Source organism: Manacus vitellinus, unplaced genomic scaffold (assembly GCF_001715985.3).
Source record: "Manacus vitellinus isolate BGI_N305 unplaced genomic scaffold, ASM171598v3 scaffold_5_pilon, whole genome shotgun sequence".
In the NCBI taxonomy this organism is placed as follows: Eukaryota; Metazoa; Chordata; class Aves; order Passeriformes; family Pipridae; genus Manacus; species Manacus vitellinus.
Window position 1 is genome coordinate 10253069 of NW_021940682.1, and position 12964 is coordinate 10266032.

Below are 12964 nucleotides of genomic sequence, written 5' to 3' on the forward strand. Positions count from 1 at the left end.
TCCTGGAGCTGCCATATCAGTTCCAAGCCCAGCTTCTGGCTTGGCTGTCTCTACTGGTATTTCTCCAAAGGAAACGTAAAAGGAGTATTACAGGAAAGTTGTAGTTGTTTCAGATGCTTCAGGAGAGTATAGGTGATTCAAGGAAGGAGAAGGTGCAGTCACCTTCTGAAGTTTTTTACATCCAAACATGTTTTTTCTGAGCTTTCTGCAGTTGGTTATTCAGGTGGTAACCATCCTAGTGCTGAGTTTAAGCTTTTATGGAGTGCAAAAAAACCCAATTTAATTTATAAGAATAAATAACAAGCAACATTGCTTTTACTTCTTTAGGATATCACAGGCTCGAAACTGAATGGGAGATTTAACAAGCCCTTTCAGCCATCCTCTACAGTACCTGAGTGGCGAACAAAAGACAATGATCTTCGCCTCCTGCTGTCAAATGGAAGAATAATTAGGTATAAAGGATTGGTTGTGGATCACTTTTTTGTAGTCATTATGGTCTGGAGTATGGTAATTGTTAGTGAGATTTTTATTTGTGGAGCTCTGAATTCTTTTTACCAGTAAGATTTGTATTAGGAGTATAGAAGGAATGTCTGTGTCTGCTGTCCCCTAGTGGAGCCATGATTAAGGAGTGAAGAGGGGATTCTTTGCAGGTTCTTTTGTTACAGCATTTCATTCAGTTGCTTAGTTGGGTCTGTACTGAAGGGAATGCTTCAAAGTAGAAACAGTTTTTTATATCCATCTATTAGAGTGTTTCTCTTTAAAAATATTCTGGTGTTAAACTTCGTATGTTTATGGAAATGATAGTTGTACAGGAAGTAAAATGGGAATAAGTACAATTTTGAATGAAGAGATGACCATAAGAGAATATTACTGTTGTATCTCAAGAGCATGTTGTAAATAATGGAAGGAAAACAATTGCTTCAAGTTTCTAAGATTAATATGAATTTTTCTTTACTACTGAGACAGAGATGAGAGACGTCCATTTACAGATCGCAGTCTTTACACAGCAGACAGTGAAGATGAAGATGACAGGACAAGGTCGAAAAAGTCGACTGTTAAGGTAGAAGACCAGCCCTCAGGATTTGAAGGAGAAGGGAATGCAGATGGCCAGAAACCACTGAACAGTAAGATTGTCTTTAAGTCCTATCAGTTGAACATTCTGATGATCTCGAAAAGGGTCTAATGACTATTGGTCAGTCTGACTGAAATTTTACCAAAATATGAAGAGGATAAAGTAATAGAGGAGTAATACTAGAAGTTACACAAAACACTTGTCAAGTATTATCTATCTACTGCAGAAGTCAACAGGATAGAGACGAAAAGTAAAACTCACTTTTTATGTTAGTGCCATCTTGAATACTGTGTACAGCATTTTTCAGAGTGGAGGTTTGGTTAGTGTTCTGGATGAGTATTTGTTACTTTTGGTCTGTTTTATGATGTAAGACTGCTGTTTGTTTTTTTTTTACCCAAATACACTTCAGTGTGAAAAGTTCATCACATCTTTCACTGTATAGAATGAAGGATCATAACACGCAGCTAATTTTAAACCTATCTTATATTTCACTTTTTCTGTTCCATTTGATGATTACCTACTTGATCATAAAATTTTGTATGTTTTGATAATGAATAGGTTGATTGCATACAAGCGATAAGACATAATTTAGCATTAATAAAGTCTTATACTTTTAACTTTTGCAAGACTGGGAAAGAATTTAGGTTATTTGTGAAAAACTTTAACCCTACTTTCCAGTGCTTTAAACCATCCTTCACTAGGGATTACTCTTTTTCTGTCTTTCTGTAGCCTGAAACCTTCCTGCCAAGTGTTCAGCAGTGATGATCACACAGTGTATTAGTGAAGTATCAGTATTGAATGCCTGTTGTCAGTGTCTGTTTTTAATCGTACACTCTGTGTGCAGTGACAGATTGGTCCTTGACATAACTATTCAGCTCTCTTTTTAATTATAAAAGTCACACCCTTCCACAGTAGAGCTTAGAAGGGCTCAAAGGGTATGTACTAGGAAACTGAAGTCAGCACTTAAAAGATAATGACTCCTCTAGAGACTTACAGTTTTCTGAGTTTCCTGCACAACAGTTCATAACAACATTTGAGTCCACTGTCAGCCTGCATAAAATATGTAATTATTTTCATTAACAAAGCAAATTATAATCCCTCTTTACTATGCTTCCAAATGTTGCAGAGGACAGTATTAAGAAACCTGTATGTGAAAGAGATCTCTCTTGGGTACTCATGAAACAACAAGGCAAACAGTTTGTTGAGTGAGGCTTACTGTGGTGTTTTTCCACTTCCAAAAGCAGACTAAGTAAATTAAAGTAAATTTTGCACTTGAATCAAAAATTAAATCATACAGAGAAAGGGTAGATTTCCTTCAAAATTGTTGCTCTTATTTGATACAGAATGAATATGGGAATGGGTATCCAAATGTAAGAAATGTACTTAGAACTAGAAGTGAATGTTGAGATTGTTCTTCCAGAAATTGAGTACTTGGGACTACCACTAATATTTTTAATTGAAGATTGAGAGTCTTCAAACTTCCTTATTAAAGATTACCTATGTTTGATTATTTTACCTTAACTGAGAGTCTAAAGAGGAAGAAAGGGGAAGGTATTGTCTGCAGAGAATTCCATAAAAGGAGCTACCTGTTTCTATAACAGTTTCCAACTTCCATTGTGCTTACTGGGATTAAGGCCAAGAGGCACTGTCCACAGACAGATGCCTTTAAACAGATCAAGCTCTATAGAGCTTTGTGTGTCATGCCAAGATCCTGGTTTTAAATGGTGACCCAGTGTTATCAGAGAGACAAAGATCAAGTGCTGTGCTTAATAGAGCAAGATACTTTGTGTGGATGAAGGGAAGGTGATTTAAGATGTTTCTTTAAATTCACAGTAGCTTAGCCTGATCTTAGAGATAATGACTCCTGCCATTCACCTGATTTCTGGAGTATTCCTCCCAGTCTCTGGAAGCATACAGAGCCATAACTTTTCTTGGAAAAGGCAATAGTCTAAAGGAAAATTCTTTGAACTATAAAATGATGTTTTCTGTATCGTGCATGCTGTTGCTTATCCTAGAATTTGTTTGCCTTTTTGAAATGAGCCAAAGGCTTGAGTTATCATCAGAAATTCCTTGGGTTGTTTTGAGCTGCAGTAATTTAAAATATTAATTTTATTGTCATATGTTAAGCATTACTTTATTTAGCTTGACTTCATATATAATGATGTTGCTCATTTAATGTGTTTAGATATTCCTCTTTCTAACACTTTCTGAAGTTTAATTGGTCTTCTCTAGCTTTTTGTACCAGCTGTTCATTTTATTCACTTTCTGTTAACAAGTCTCATGTTTAGCTTTCTTCTGAATCTAAAAATAATTACCATTATGCAGTGTTTAGAAATTAATAATACCCTTGAAACATATTCGATGCCTATTTGTGAACTTTACCACAGTTTTCAATAGGAGCAAAACTCTATCAGAACTGCAGTGTATATATGGTTACAGATACATCCTCTATTCTTGCATAATTAGAGTTAGGAAGAATTGTGTATTGTTTATGTAGTTTCATGTAAAACTATGCTGAAAGCAAACCAACATTTCAACTTTTCTTATGTTCATTCATTCAGCATAGTTTTGTATGAAACTGTAAGTACTTGAAAAGTGATGTTGCTTTCTTTAGCTACTATATTCATAAATTTTTTTATTCTATTTGGCTTTTCTCCAAAAAACTACTACTTAAACTGCATATTGTCATCTTCAACAAATTTGTACTTAATCAAGATTTTTGCCAGCATCTTTGACACAGGTACACATGCAGCTCACTGACCTCGAGCCGTGGATTCCAAACACTTAGAAATGTATTTCCTACTTGTGGTTCTTTGAGATGTATGCTGTCTCTTAAGAGTACAGGTTTATGAGAACTGCTCAGCTGCTTCATGTTTTGAGTTCTTTCAGCACTTGAAGTAAACCATGTGGACTAGTTAGCTGCTTTGATTGATTGCTTTGTCATATTGCAAGTGTTTTTGATGTCTATTTTGACACCTGATTCTCTTATTAGTTCTTTACCTTAGTACTAGCATAAAGCAAGTCTAAGGTTGATATTTCCTCATCTTCCTTTTCAGGTCATTCTGTGATAAAGACAATGCAAGTATCATCACAGTAATACTTTAATATTTAACAGGTCTGCATTTTAACCCTGGTTGGCAGCTATGCCAGTAATGGCAGAATATGCCAGTAAATTGTGATATGGAAGTAAAATTGCAAATAATGCAATTTTTTTACCTTTAAATCATTTAATATCCTTTGACTTCCATGTTTAGTGTTTCTTTATAACTGCTTTTGTTTTTAAACAGGGAAATCCCAGGTTCAGAGAGCGTAAGGCAAAGTAATATTGAACATTATTTCTGATTAATGTTTTTTGAAAGCCACTTCTCTGACTCTACCCTATACACAAAAGCAGAAATTGCCCAAGGTGCCATCTGTGGAGTATGTGCTCTATAGGAGAGAAAAAAATATATGCTTCTTCTGCACCTGATGTATCTTCCTGTCTTCATCCAGTCAATTGCTTGAGGAGTCTGTTGGTCAGCAGTAGGCAATTCATTATAGTTCTAAGCAGAATTGTCTTGTGAACCGGATCAGTGTGTGGATGTGCTTTTGTTTGCAGGCTGTTAGAAATTAAACATGTGTTTCTTGATTTTTACTTCCAAAATAATAGTTAAATATTATATGTAATAAATATTGGGTCTTATATTTTAATTTTTCTCTCTGCAGTGTTCTTTGAAAGTGTGAAATCAGAACTCAGGAATGGATCCTCAGAGTACTCTGATATTTCTGATTCAGAAGAATCTGAGCCTGATTGCACTACACAGGTATAGCTAGAAAAAAAGTCACAAAAGTTAATGAAACCATTAAATATAATTTTGCTCACACATTTCAAATTTGTATGGTCAAAGTTTGTGTTAAAACCGCAATAACAAAGTATTTAGTTCTTGTTCAAGTTAATATGTCAGACTTAATGTTCTGCCTCATTTTTCATTTATCCTAGTGTTGAGAAAAATTATAAGGTATGCTATCTTGAGCCAAGTTTTATGATCTCCATTGTCATTGAAGTGGAGCTGGCAGAGGATGAGCCCTGCTCTGGAACAAGCAGTCTGAGAAAAGTTAGAGTTGCTTTATTTATTTTGTAAAAAGTCCAAATTGTATCATTTGAATTATAAGTATCTACCACACAAGTTTCATTTTAGTACATGATTAGTTGGAAACAATCTTACAGGTATTCAGTTTTTTTAAATAAGCTGAAGCAACTAAATCCTCTTCAGGTATTTTAGACTACTGGAAGTAAATGGGAATCTTCCATTTGAGTGTCTAGACTGTAGTGATTTCTTTAGAACTAAATGAAATATAAATGCAAACACGTGCATATTTGCAAGCATATATTTTAATACAATGTGCATATGCATATATAAATATTGTAACTATTTTTTTTGTTTGCAAATTGTGCTCTGACTTAGTAATTTCAATTTTTGTTGGTTAGCAATAGGGTGGAGTGATTACTTCAGATTTTTGTTTCATGCTTCTTGAATACTAATGTTTTGGTCTTTCGTTCAATTTTCAACCTATTATTAGACTTTATAAGAAGTCTTCAAATTCCTACTTTTTCCATAATGGTCAAGATCTATTTTTGATATTTGTTGTCTTTCATCATTACTTTATCTAGATGTTGGAATAAATGATAGGAATCTTCATGATATGGCTTCTTCTGGTTTAAACTGCATTGTCAGCAACTTTGGCTCAGCAGGTTTCCTTTTCTAAGACACAGAATCATTAATTACTCAAATGTGATATATCTCATCTTCCCAAGAGAATGTAGCCAGTTTTGGATGACTTTGTAAATGAGTGAATGTTTTATATTAATGCTATTTACTCTCCTAGTTCTTCTCGTACTCTTCTGCTTTTTAATTTCTAATATCTAATGGAATAATTTTTCTGCATATTTGAATTTGTCTTTTGTAGTAACATATCCAAAATGAACTCTCTCAGTAGCTCCTGTAAATCCTTTAATGTTGTTACATTGTGCTGAAGATGATCTTAGCAAAACAACGCCTTTATTATTAACATTGAATCATAGTTATAATTTAATTGCCCATTGGTGTCACTTTCTAAGTGTCAAAGATTAACAAACTGCTCTTGTGAATGAAACTATTGTATAAAAATATCCCTTGGTGATGCAATGCACTTAATTCATGCCAGTTCCGTTTTTGATGATAGTGGTGTCAGTCTTGAAGGATCAGAACATATCCATGTTCTGATCTTCCACTTTCAACTTTTTTATTGAGTGTCATGCATATTCCTTGGCTTGAAAAAAACACTGTGATGTTCTCCATACTTGTTGAAAATAGATTAGTCTGAATTACCAAGATGGAACATATGTATGGTAGCCCTTGCTTCATGTAAAGGCATATTGAGTCACATATGGTTGCTCCACCTTTGAGAAGCTCTTGCCCGTACAAGCTGTAATCTCAGCAGGGGCTGAAAAGCTCTTTCATTCATGAAATGAAGGCTGTGCCACTGTAAGAGAGACAACAGCTGTTGTGTCTCTGTTCCTGCTGTGCTCTGGATTTACCTGAGAGCTTCTGTCATTCATTAGAGAGATGGTGCTGCTGCAAGTTAGATTTGTGAGAGCAGGAACCAGAAGCGGGCAGAATGTGTCCTGTTATATGTAACATGCATCAGTTCTGGCTGCTGCTTAGAACCACACTTCTGGGTTTTTTTCCTCTACCTTGAATTAGTGCTCTCTTGAAAGAGAATACAATGATTTGTATATGCTTTAATATTTGTGGTGGTTTGTAAGAACATGGATTTTGGAAACGCTTTTTATACTGGAACATGTCCTCACCAGTATTACAAAATTTGGATGTATTGCATCTCAGTTACTTTATTCAAATCAACTGCATTCTGAATACTATATATGTGAAAAAGTTAGACCTGAAAACTTTTGAGTTATTCACTTAGCATAAATTAAGGTAGTGTCTCCATTTAGGGGGTCTGGTGACCATTCTGCATTCTGTTTCCTCTTGTTTCAGCAGAAGGATTCCTCCACAGAGGAGTCAGAAAGCTCAGGTGATGAAGAGAAGCAGGAAGTAACATCAAATTTCAAAGAGGAATCTAAGGTCATGAGAGACCTTTGTCAAAATACCCAGAAGCCATCCAGAAATGAAACTCCCAGTAAAAAGTAAGCACATTGTGGGCATTTTTTATAAACTGTTAGACCTTTTCACGTATATTTATTGTTCTACCTTATACCAATGTAAAACTCAGTCCTTCAGAGGATTCTGTTTTGAACTGCTTACTACTCCTTTATTTTTCTAGGGAATGTCCTACCTCGACAAGTACAGAAGAAGAAGCTATTCAGGGCATGCTTTCTATGGCAGGATTGCACTATACTACATGTTTACCAGGTCATACTCAAAGCACAGACTGCACAAATAAAAGAACCTCCCTTCAGGAACACAGAAGCTACGCCAGGAGTCGGCATAAAGACAGACAGCCATCTCAGAGCCACAAAACAATAGAATGTGGTAGGTGTCTGAACTAATGACACTGTTGCTCTCTGCTTTTGGACAGAGTGCTCAGCATAAGCACTTAAATTTACATTTTTAGATTTGTAGTCTTTATATTAGTAGTTTTTAATCAGACTGACGTTTAAAACTGTGTTCTTTGGTTTTTTTTGTTGTTGTTTTTTTCTAGTAAAAAATAAGTGTTACTTCTGAAAACTGGGACAAAGTTAGCTTGTCATCAAAAAACCCCTTCTAAATATTTCCATCTAAAAGTTTTGTGGCATCCTTATAAGACTGGCAAAGTTTTGGCTTTGCCAAATGTAATCTCTTTCAGAAAAGACAGAACCTTCATGGTTGCAGCTTTCATAACAACTGTGTTGCTTAGATATCCTTAGGAATCTGCTTGGTGATTTTTCATGTGTCTTTGGAAGGCATATTTGGCTTTACTCCTGAAATTCTGCTATGAATACAGTGCATTAAAAGAGGAGAATTCAGAGGTCATTTTTTTTTTTGTCAGTGGCATTTTGATGTCTGTGGAAAGCAAACATCTGTTAAACGCATTTTGGGAATGCAAGACAGGAGAACATTAACACTAATCCCCTCAAAGGAATCAAAATCACTTATTGGAACAGAGAAAAAGTCATCATTTGTGAACTTTCTTTGCTTGAGAGAGAAATGGAAGAGGATTATAGCTTTGCTGATGTGAAACAAATAGAACCCCACCAGCAAGCACAGTGCTGATTCAAAGAACTGATAGTATGTTGATATTTGTTTACCTAGATAACAGGAAAGCCTAATGTGATGTCATGGACTGTGTTCTGGTAACTGAAGCTCTAGGTCCTTCAAACCCACCAAACAAACAAACAAACAAACCCACAAACAGCAGGAAAAAAAATCCAACCCAAACCTAACCAGCAAACCACACAGACACATACAGTGTCTGTCCACCTTTGTAACTTCATGAAAGTCATAAGATTCAGGTTTCCAGGTTGTGATGGGTTGACTCAGGCCAGCAGCTAAGCACCCACACAGCCTTTTGTTCTCTCCCCCACCACTGTGGAATAGGGAAGGGAGTAGAAATAGCAAAAGTGATAAGATTAATGGATTGATATAAAGACAATTTAGTAAATGAAGAAAGGAGAAAAGGAACAAGTGGCGTAAAGACAGTCACTCACTACCTTCTTCAAGCAAACTGATGCTCAGTCAGTCTGTGGTCAGGGGCTGCCTTCGACTGCCTTTCCACAAGCCTCTTCCTCTACCCCAATTGTTATTGCCAAGCATAACATTCTATGTCTATTCTGTGGTATGGAATATTCCTTTGGCCAATACAGGTCTGCTGTCCTGGCTATGTCCCTTCCCAATCTCTTGCCTACTCCTACTTTACTTACTGCAGTGAGCAAAGGAGCAAAGGAGAAAGTTGTGACACTGTGCAAGCGCTACTCAGCAACAGTCAGGAGTTTGGTGTGTTATGAACACTGGCTCAGCCACAAATTTATAATACAGCATTATATGGACTGTTAGGAAAAAAATCTGTTCCAACCAGAGCCACTACGTGTGTCAAACTACACGGGTGAAGATGAAACTGTGCTTGTTAGCTAGCAGGTTTCATAAAACCTTTCAGTCTCTCCAAATGCAAATTGAATTGGTGTCTTGGGATACCCTTCATTTTACAAGTTAACTGTATTGTAAATGTATTTTCAATGCAGACACTTCTTCTATAGGCCTATCAGCACAGTTCTTCCTTATATTGCACCTGAATAGCACATCAGTGCTTAGAAAAAATACGGTCAATAATACCTGAAAACGAAATGTCCATTGTTCTATGAGCTTCTCATGATACAAAACCATGGTAGAAAAACTGCAGTTTTAACAAAGAAAGTAGGCTGTCTTCAACATCAGGGCTTTGAAATTTGAAAGATTATATTTGTCTGACCTTCTTACAGTGGTGTGTTGATCCTTATTTAGGTTTATTTATGCTGTGAGGTTTTTTTCCCAATTTAGTATGTAGAACCAAGCAGCTGTAAATTTTAATTTGTATTCAGGAAATATTTTCCATTGGGTTTTCCTTTTTTCCTTGTTTTGTTTTTAAAGTCACTCAAATGTATAGTTACCTTTGTATTCTTAATTATTGATTTTAAAATTTAGGCTTGTTGAACTTCTCTTTAGGTAGGTCTGTGAAGGAAGAGGAAAGAGACTTGGGAACTTCAGCATGGACTAGACACCTAAATGAAGCTTCAAGGATTACCCCTCAGGTAAAGCAGTGCTTTAAACATTTTTTTTGCTTTCAAATTCTCTTCTTTCATACTGGCTAGTATGAAGGTGTTCAGGGCAGTATCTTGAAAAATCAAAAATACTTTTTCAAAAAGCATGAATTTACATTCAGTCTAACTGGGGAAGCACTTTATTATTATTATTCCCAACCAGAGCTTAAGAACAAGTGGAATATGTTGATAGTATTTATAATAAAGATACTTGCTTAGGAAATTGGTACTGCCAAAATGATACAACCTTTCAACAGCCAACAGGTAGGAATATTCTTATTTTCTGATATCCAGATGGATTCCAGCAAAGAATGATAGGTTGTGTTTCTGACAATCTGAACTTTTTTAGTATTTCTAAACTTACCTGTATTAGAAGTATTAGAATAATTAATGAAATAGAATAAAGTTGCAAAATTGCATCTATTAAATAACACTGTTTTTTTAACTGCGTGCTTTCTAGTGTTTGCTTGGTAAGAATATGTAACTACATGGTACTCGTTAATTCCCGATTTAGCATTTGTTGTCTTATCAGCTGAATATTGAAACTAGATTACCTGGTTGCATATACATATATTATACATATTATACAGTGGTATATGTAATTAATCTGTAGTGTTGCCCTTAAATGCATATGGAAAAAATTGCACAGAGACTATGTTGTATGTTATTTTTAAGAGGTATCTATGATGGAATCATAAAGTGTTCAGATACTAGTGGAACTAAAATATCTTTTCCAAAGACACAAATTAGAATTAGAAAAACTGGAGTGAACTTGTAGCCAGAAGGTACTAACCTCTACATTTTTTCTTCTCATTTCCATACTAGGATGCAAATAAAACTCAAAAATATATCAAGAAAGAGGGTACATCAGAAGCCAATTATAAGGTTCAGGAAAACAGAAGCATAGTCCACAACAACAGCTTGAGTTTTCAGCATGGCAAATACACACGAGACTCCAGTCTAATTCAAGGAGAATGTCAGCTGAGTGATGGCAGCCTTAGCCCCGACAGGCCGTATGGTGAAACGTCCTTGTCTGTACCACTTCATCCAACAAAGAGGCCAGCATCAAACCCACCCCCTATCAGCAACCAGGCAACAAAAGGTAATGGTTATCTTCATCCTCTTGCCAGGGGAGGGGGAGAAAAAGACTAGGAAAAGGAGCTGGTAAACATCAAAAAGAACTGTTAAATGCAGAAATTGAGTAAAGGACAGGATTAGACCTTGAGGAAAAATACAAAGTGAGCATACTGTGGACACTTAGATTTTGGCACAGAATGTGTGTAGGTGAATTAAGAGTGATCTAACTGGCTGTGTGGCCAGATGAAGCTTTCATAGTTGCAATTGCACAGGATATTTCTTATGCATTTATTACAGGGAACAGATACAACTATTCTCTGAAACACTGACCTGAATCGGATTTCCTTATCAAAGTGAAGGTTTAAAAATTCTGACACTTCAGAAATAGTCTGATGACCATACTATTTAGTGTTCAGTTTCTAGTTTATATTCTATAACTTACTCAAGGGAATAACTTGTGTAAAATTCAGGAAGCTCAGTTTAAGTTCTCTCCTACTACACCTGCTGCCTATTACAGACTAGAAAGGTTTGTAAATAATAGAATCATTTTATTTATGAGAATGCTAGCCAGAGTTTAGGAAAAATGGTTCCTGGTTATTTTTCCAATTCTGATTTCCTGCTTGTTTGTTTGTTTTTGAAACTGATTTGGGTGAGAATTTTGCCTGCTTCAGCTTGAACGCTGCGTTTCATCGTTGTTCTGCAACGACTAAAGCTTGTTCTGAAGTTCCTGATTGAAGCACTTGATTTCATTTTTCAGGCAAACGTCCAAAGAAAGGAATGGCAACTGCTAAACAGCGCCTTGGGAAGATCTTGAAGCTGAACCGGAATGGCCACGCACGCTTCTTTGTTTAATGTAGCTGCTACTTCTACTACTGCTGTCTTTCCTACACAGACCAGTACTGAGGTCGACAGAGCCTGGAGCTGCTGTTAGTCCTCTGCTTGGAGCAGACTTGCATGTACCATCTAAAACACTGCCTGATGAACAAAAACGAGAAAGAGAAAGAAAAAAAAGAAAAAAAAAACCACAAAAAAACCCAACCCAATGCTGCATTTTCACTGTGCCACACCTGCTCAGCAATAACCATATGGGAACGGGGAAATCTTCAGAGAGACATGGACTGTGAGAAATAGTCTCTCATCAGGGCTTGAATATCATTTGTTGCTGGTAGTTTCTGACCTAATTAATGAGGGGAAGATGATGAAGGTGGTTTATCAATAATTTATTTCTGATAGATTTTCACAACTTTTAAATTCATTTAAAAAACCTATTTATTTGGAAGACTTTTTCTGTGGGGGTTATTAATTTAGATTTAATAATGTGAAAGTTTTAAATTGTTTTGATAATGTGTGTTTGGTGCAGTGGAGAGCCACATTAATTGTGATTAGTCTGGACTCCTAAATTTGATATTCAGGTTATAGTCTTAAATAGGGGTGAGATGCATTAATAATTATTTTTTAAATTAAGGCATATGGAATCTTATTTTTTTTTCCTGCTTTTTGTAAGCTATTGGCTGGGCTTCTGTTGACTTGCAAGTTGCATATTCTCTGCAAGCTTGTTTATTTTTTGACCTGTCCTCTTTATTATCAGATTTATTTATTTAATGGACTAGAAGAGACTCCTAAAGACAGAAGAATCTTCTTATGTCAGTCTAGTAGCTAGCTTCTTTTAAACTGCACCTCTTTCCTCCAAAATTGAGTGCATACTACTCCTCCTGATGATCTCTCTGTGATGATTTTCTTCTGTGAAAAAGGTCCCTGAAATTGTATTTGTACAAGTTATTTAAGAGTTGGTACAAAGGAGGAAAACCCAATATATCTTTTTGGAGGAACGGGGACATCAGTTAGGATAAATGTTTCTTCAGAACAGTTACTCTGAAATAACTCGTAAGATATACGTTGCAGTCATAAGATTTGGCATATTACTTAATGTAGCATGGAAGAAGCATTAAAATGTTATTATTGTTCTTTAAACACATTTTACTGAAGAGTCAGGAAAGCAGGAGACTGTGCGTTGCTTTCAAAGCTGGGTGAGACAGCCAATTAAAAGTCTTAACTGGTGCATA

General features: G+C 35.8%; 1 protein-coding gene across 1 annotated transcript in view; it reads left to right on the forward strand.

Annotated features, from left to right (window-relative positions):
- Positions 1-12964, forward strand: part of KDM7A (lysine demethylase 7A) — a gene marked incomplete at its 5' end in the record, with an annotated part of 36204 nt that extends 23240 nt beyond the window's left edge. Inside the window, 8 exons of the mRNA XM_018080079.1 lie at positions 328-452; positions 967-1124; positions 4778-4875; positions 7090-7238; positions 7376-7584; positions 9730-9815; positions 10650-10926; positions 11659-12964. Coding sequence (XP_017935568.1) covers positions 328-452; positions 967-1124; positions 4778-4875; positions 7090-7238; positions 7376-7584; positions 9730-9815; positions 10650-10926; positions 11659-11753 — 1197 coding nt within the window. The remainder of the gene's footprint in view (positions 1-327; positions 453-966; positions 1125-4777; positions 4876-7089; positions 7239-7375; positions 7585-9729; positions 9816-10649; positions 10927-11658) is intronic.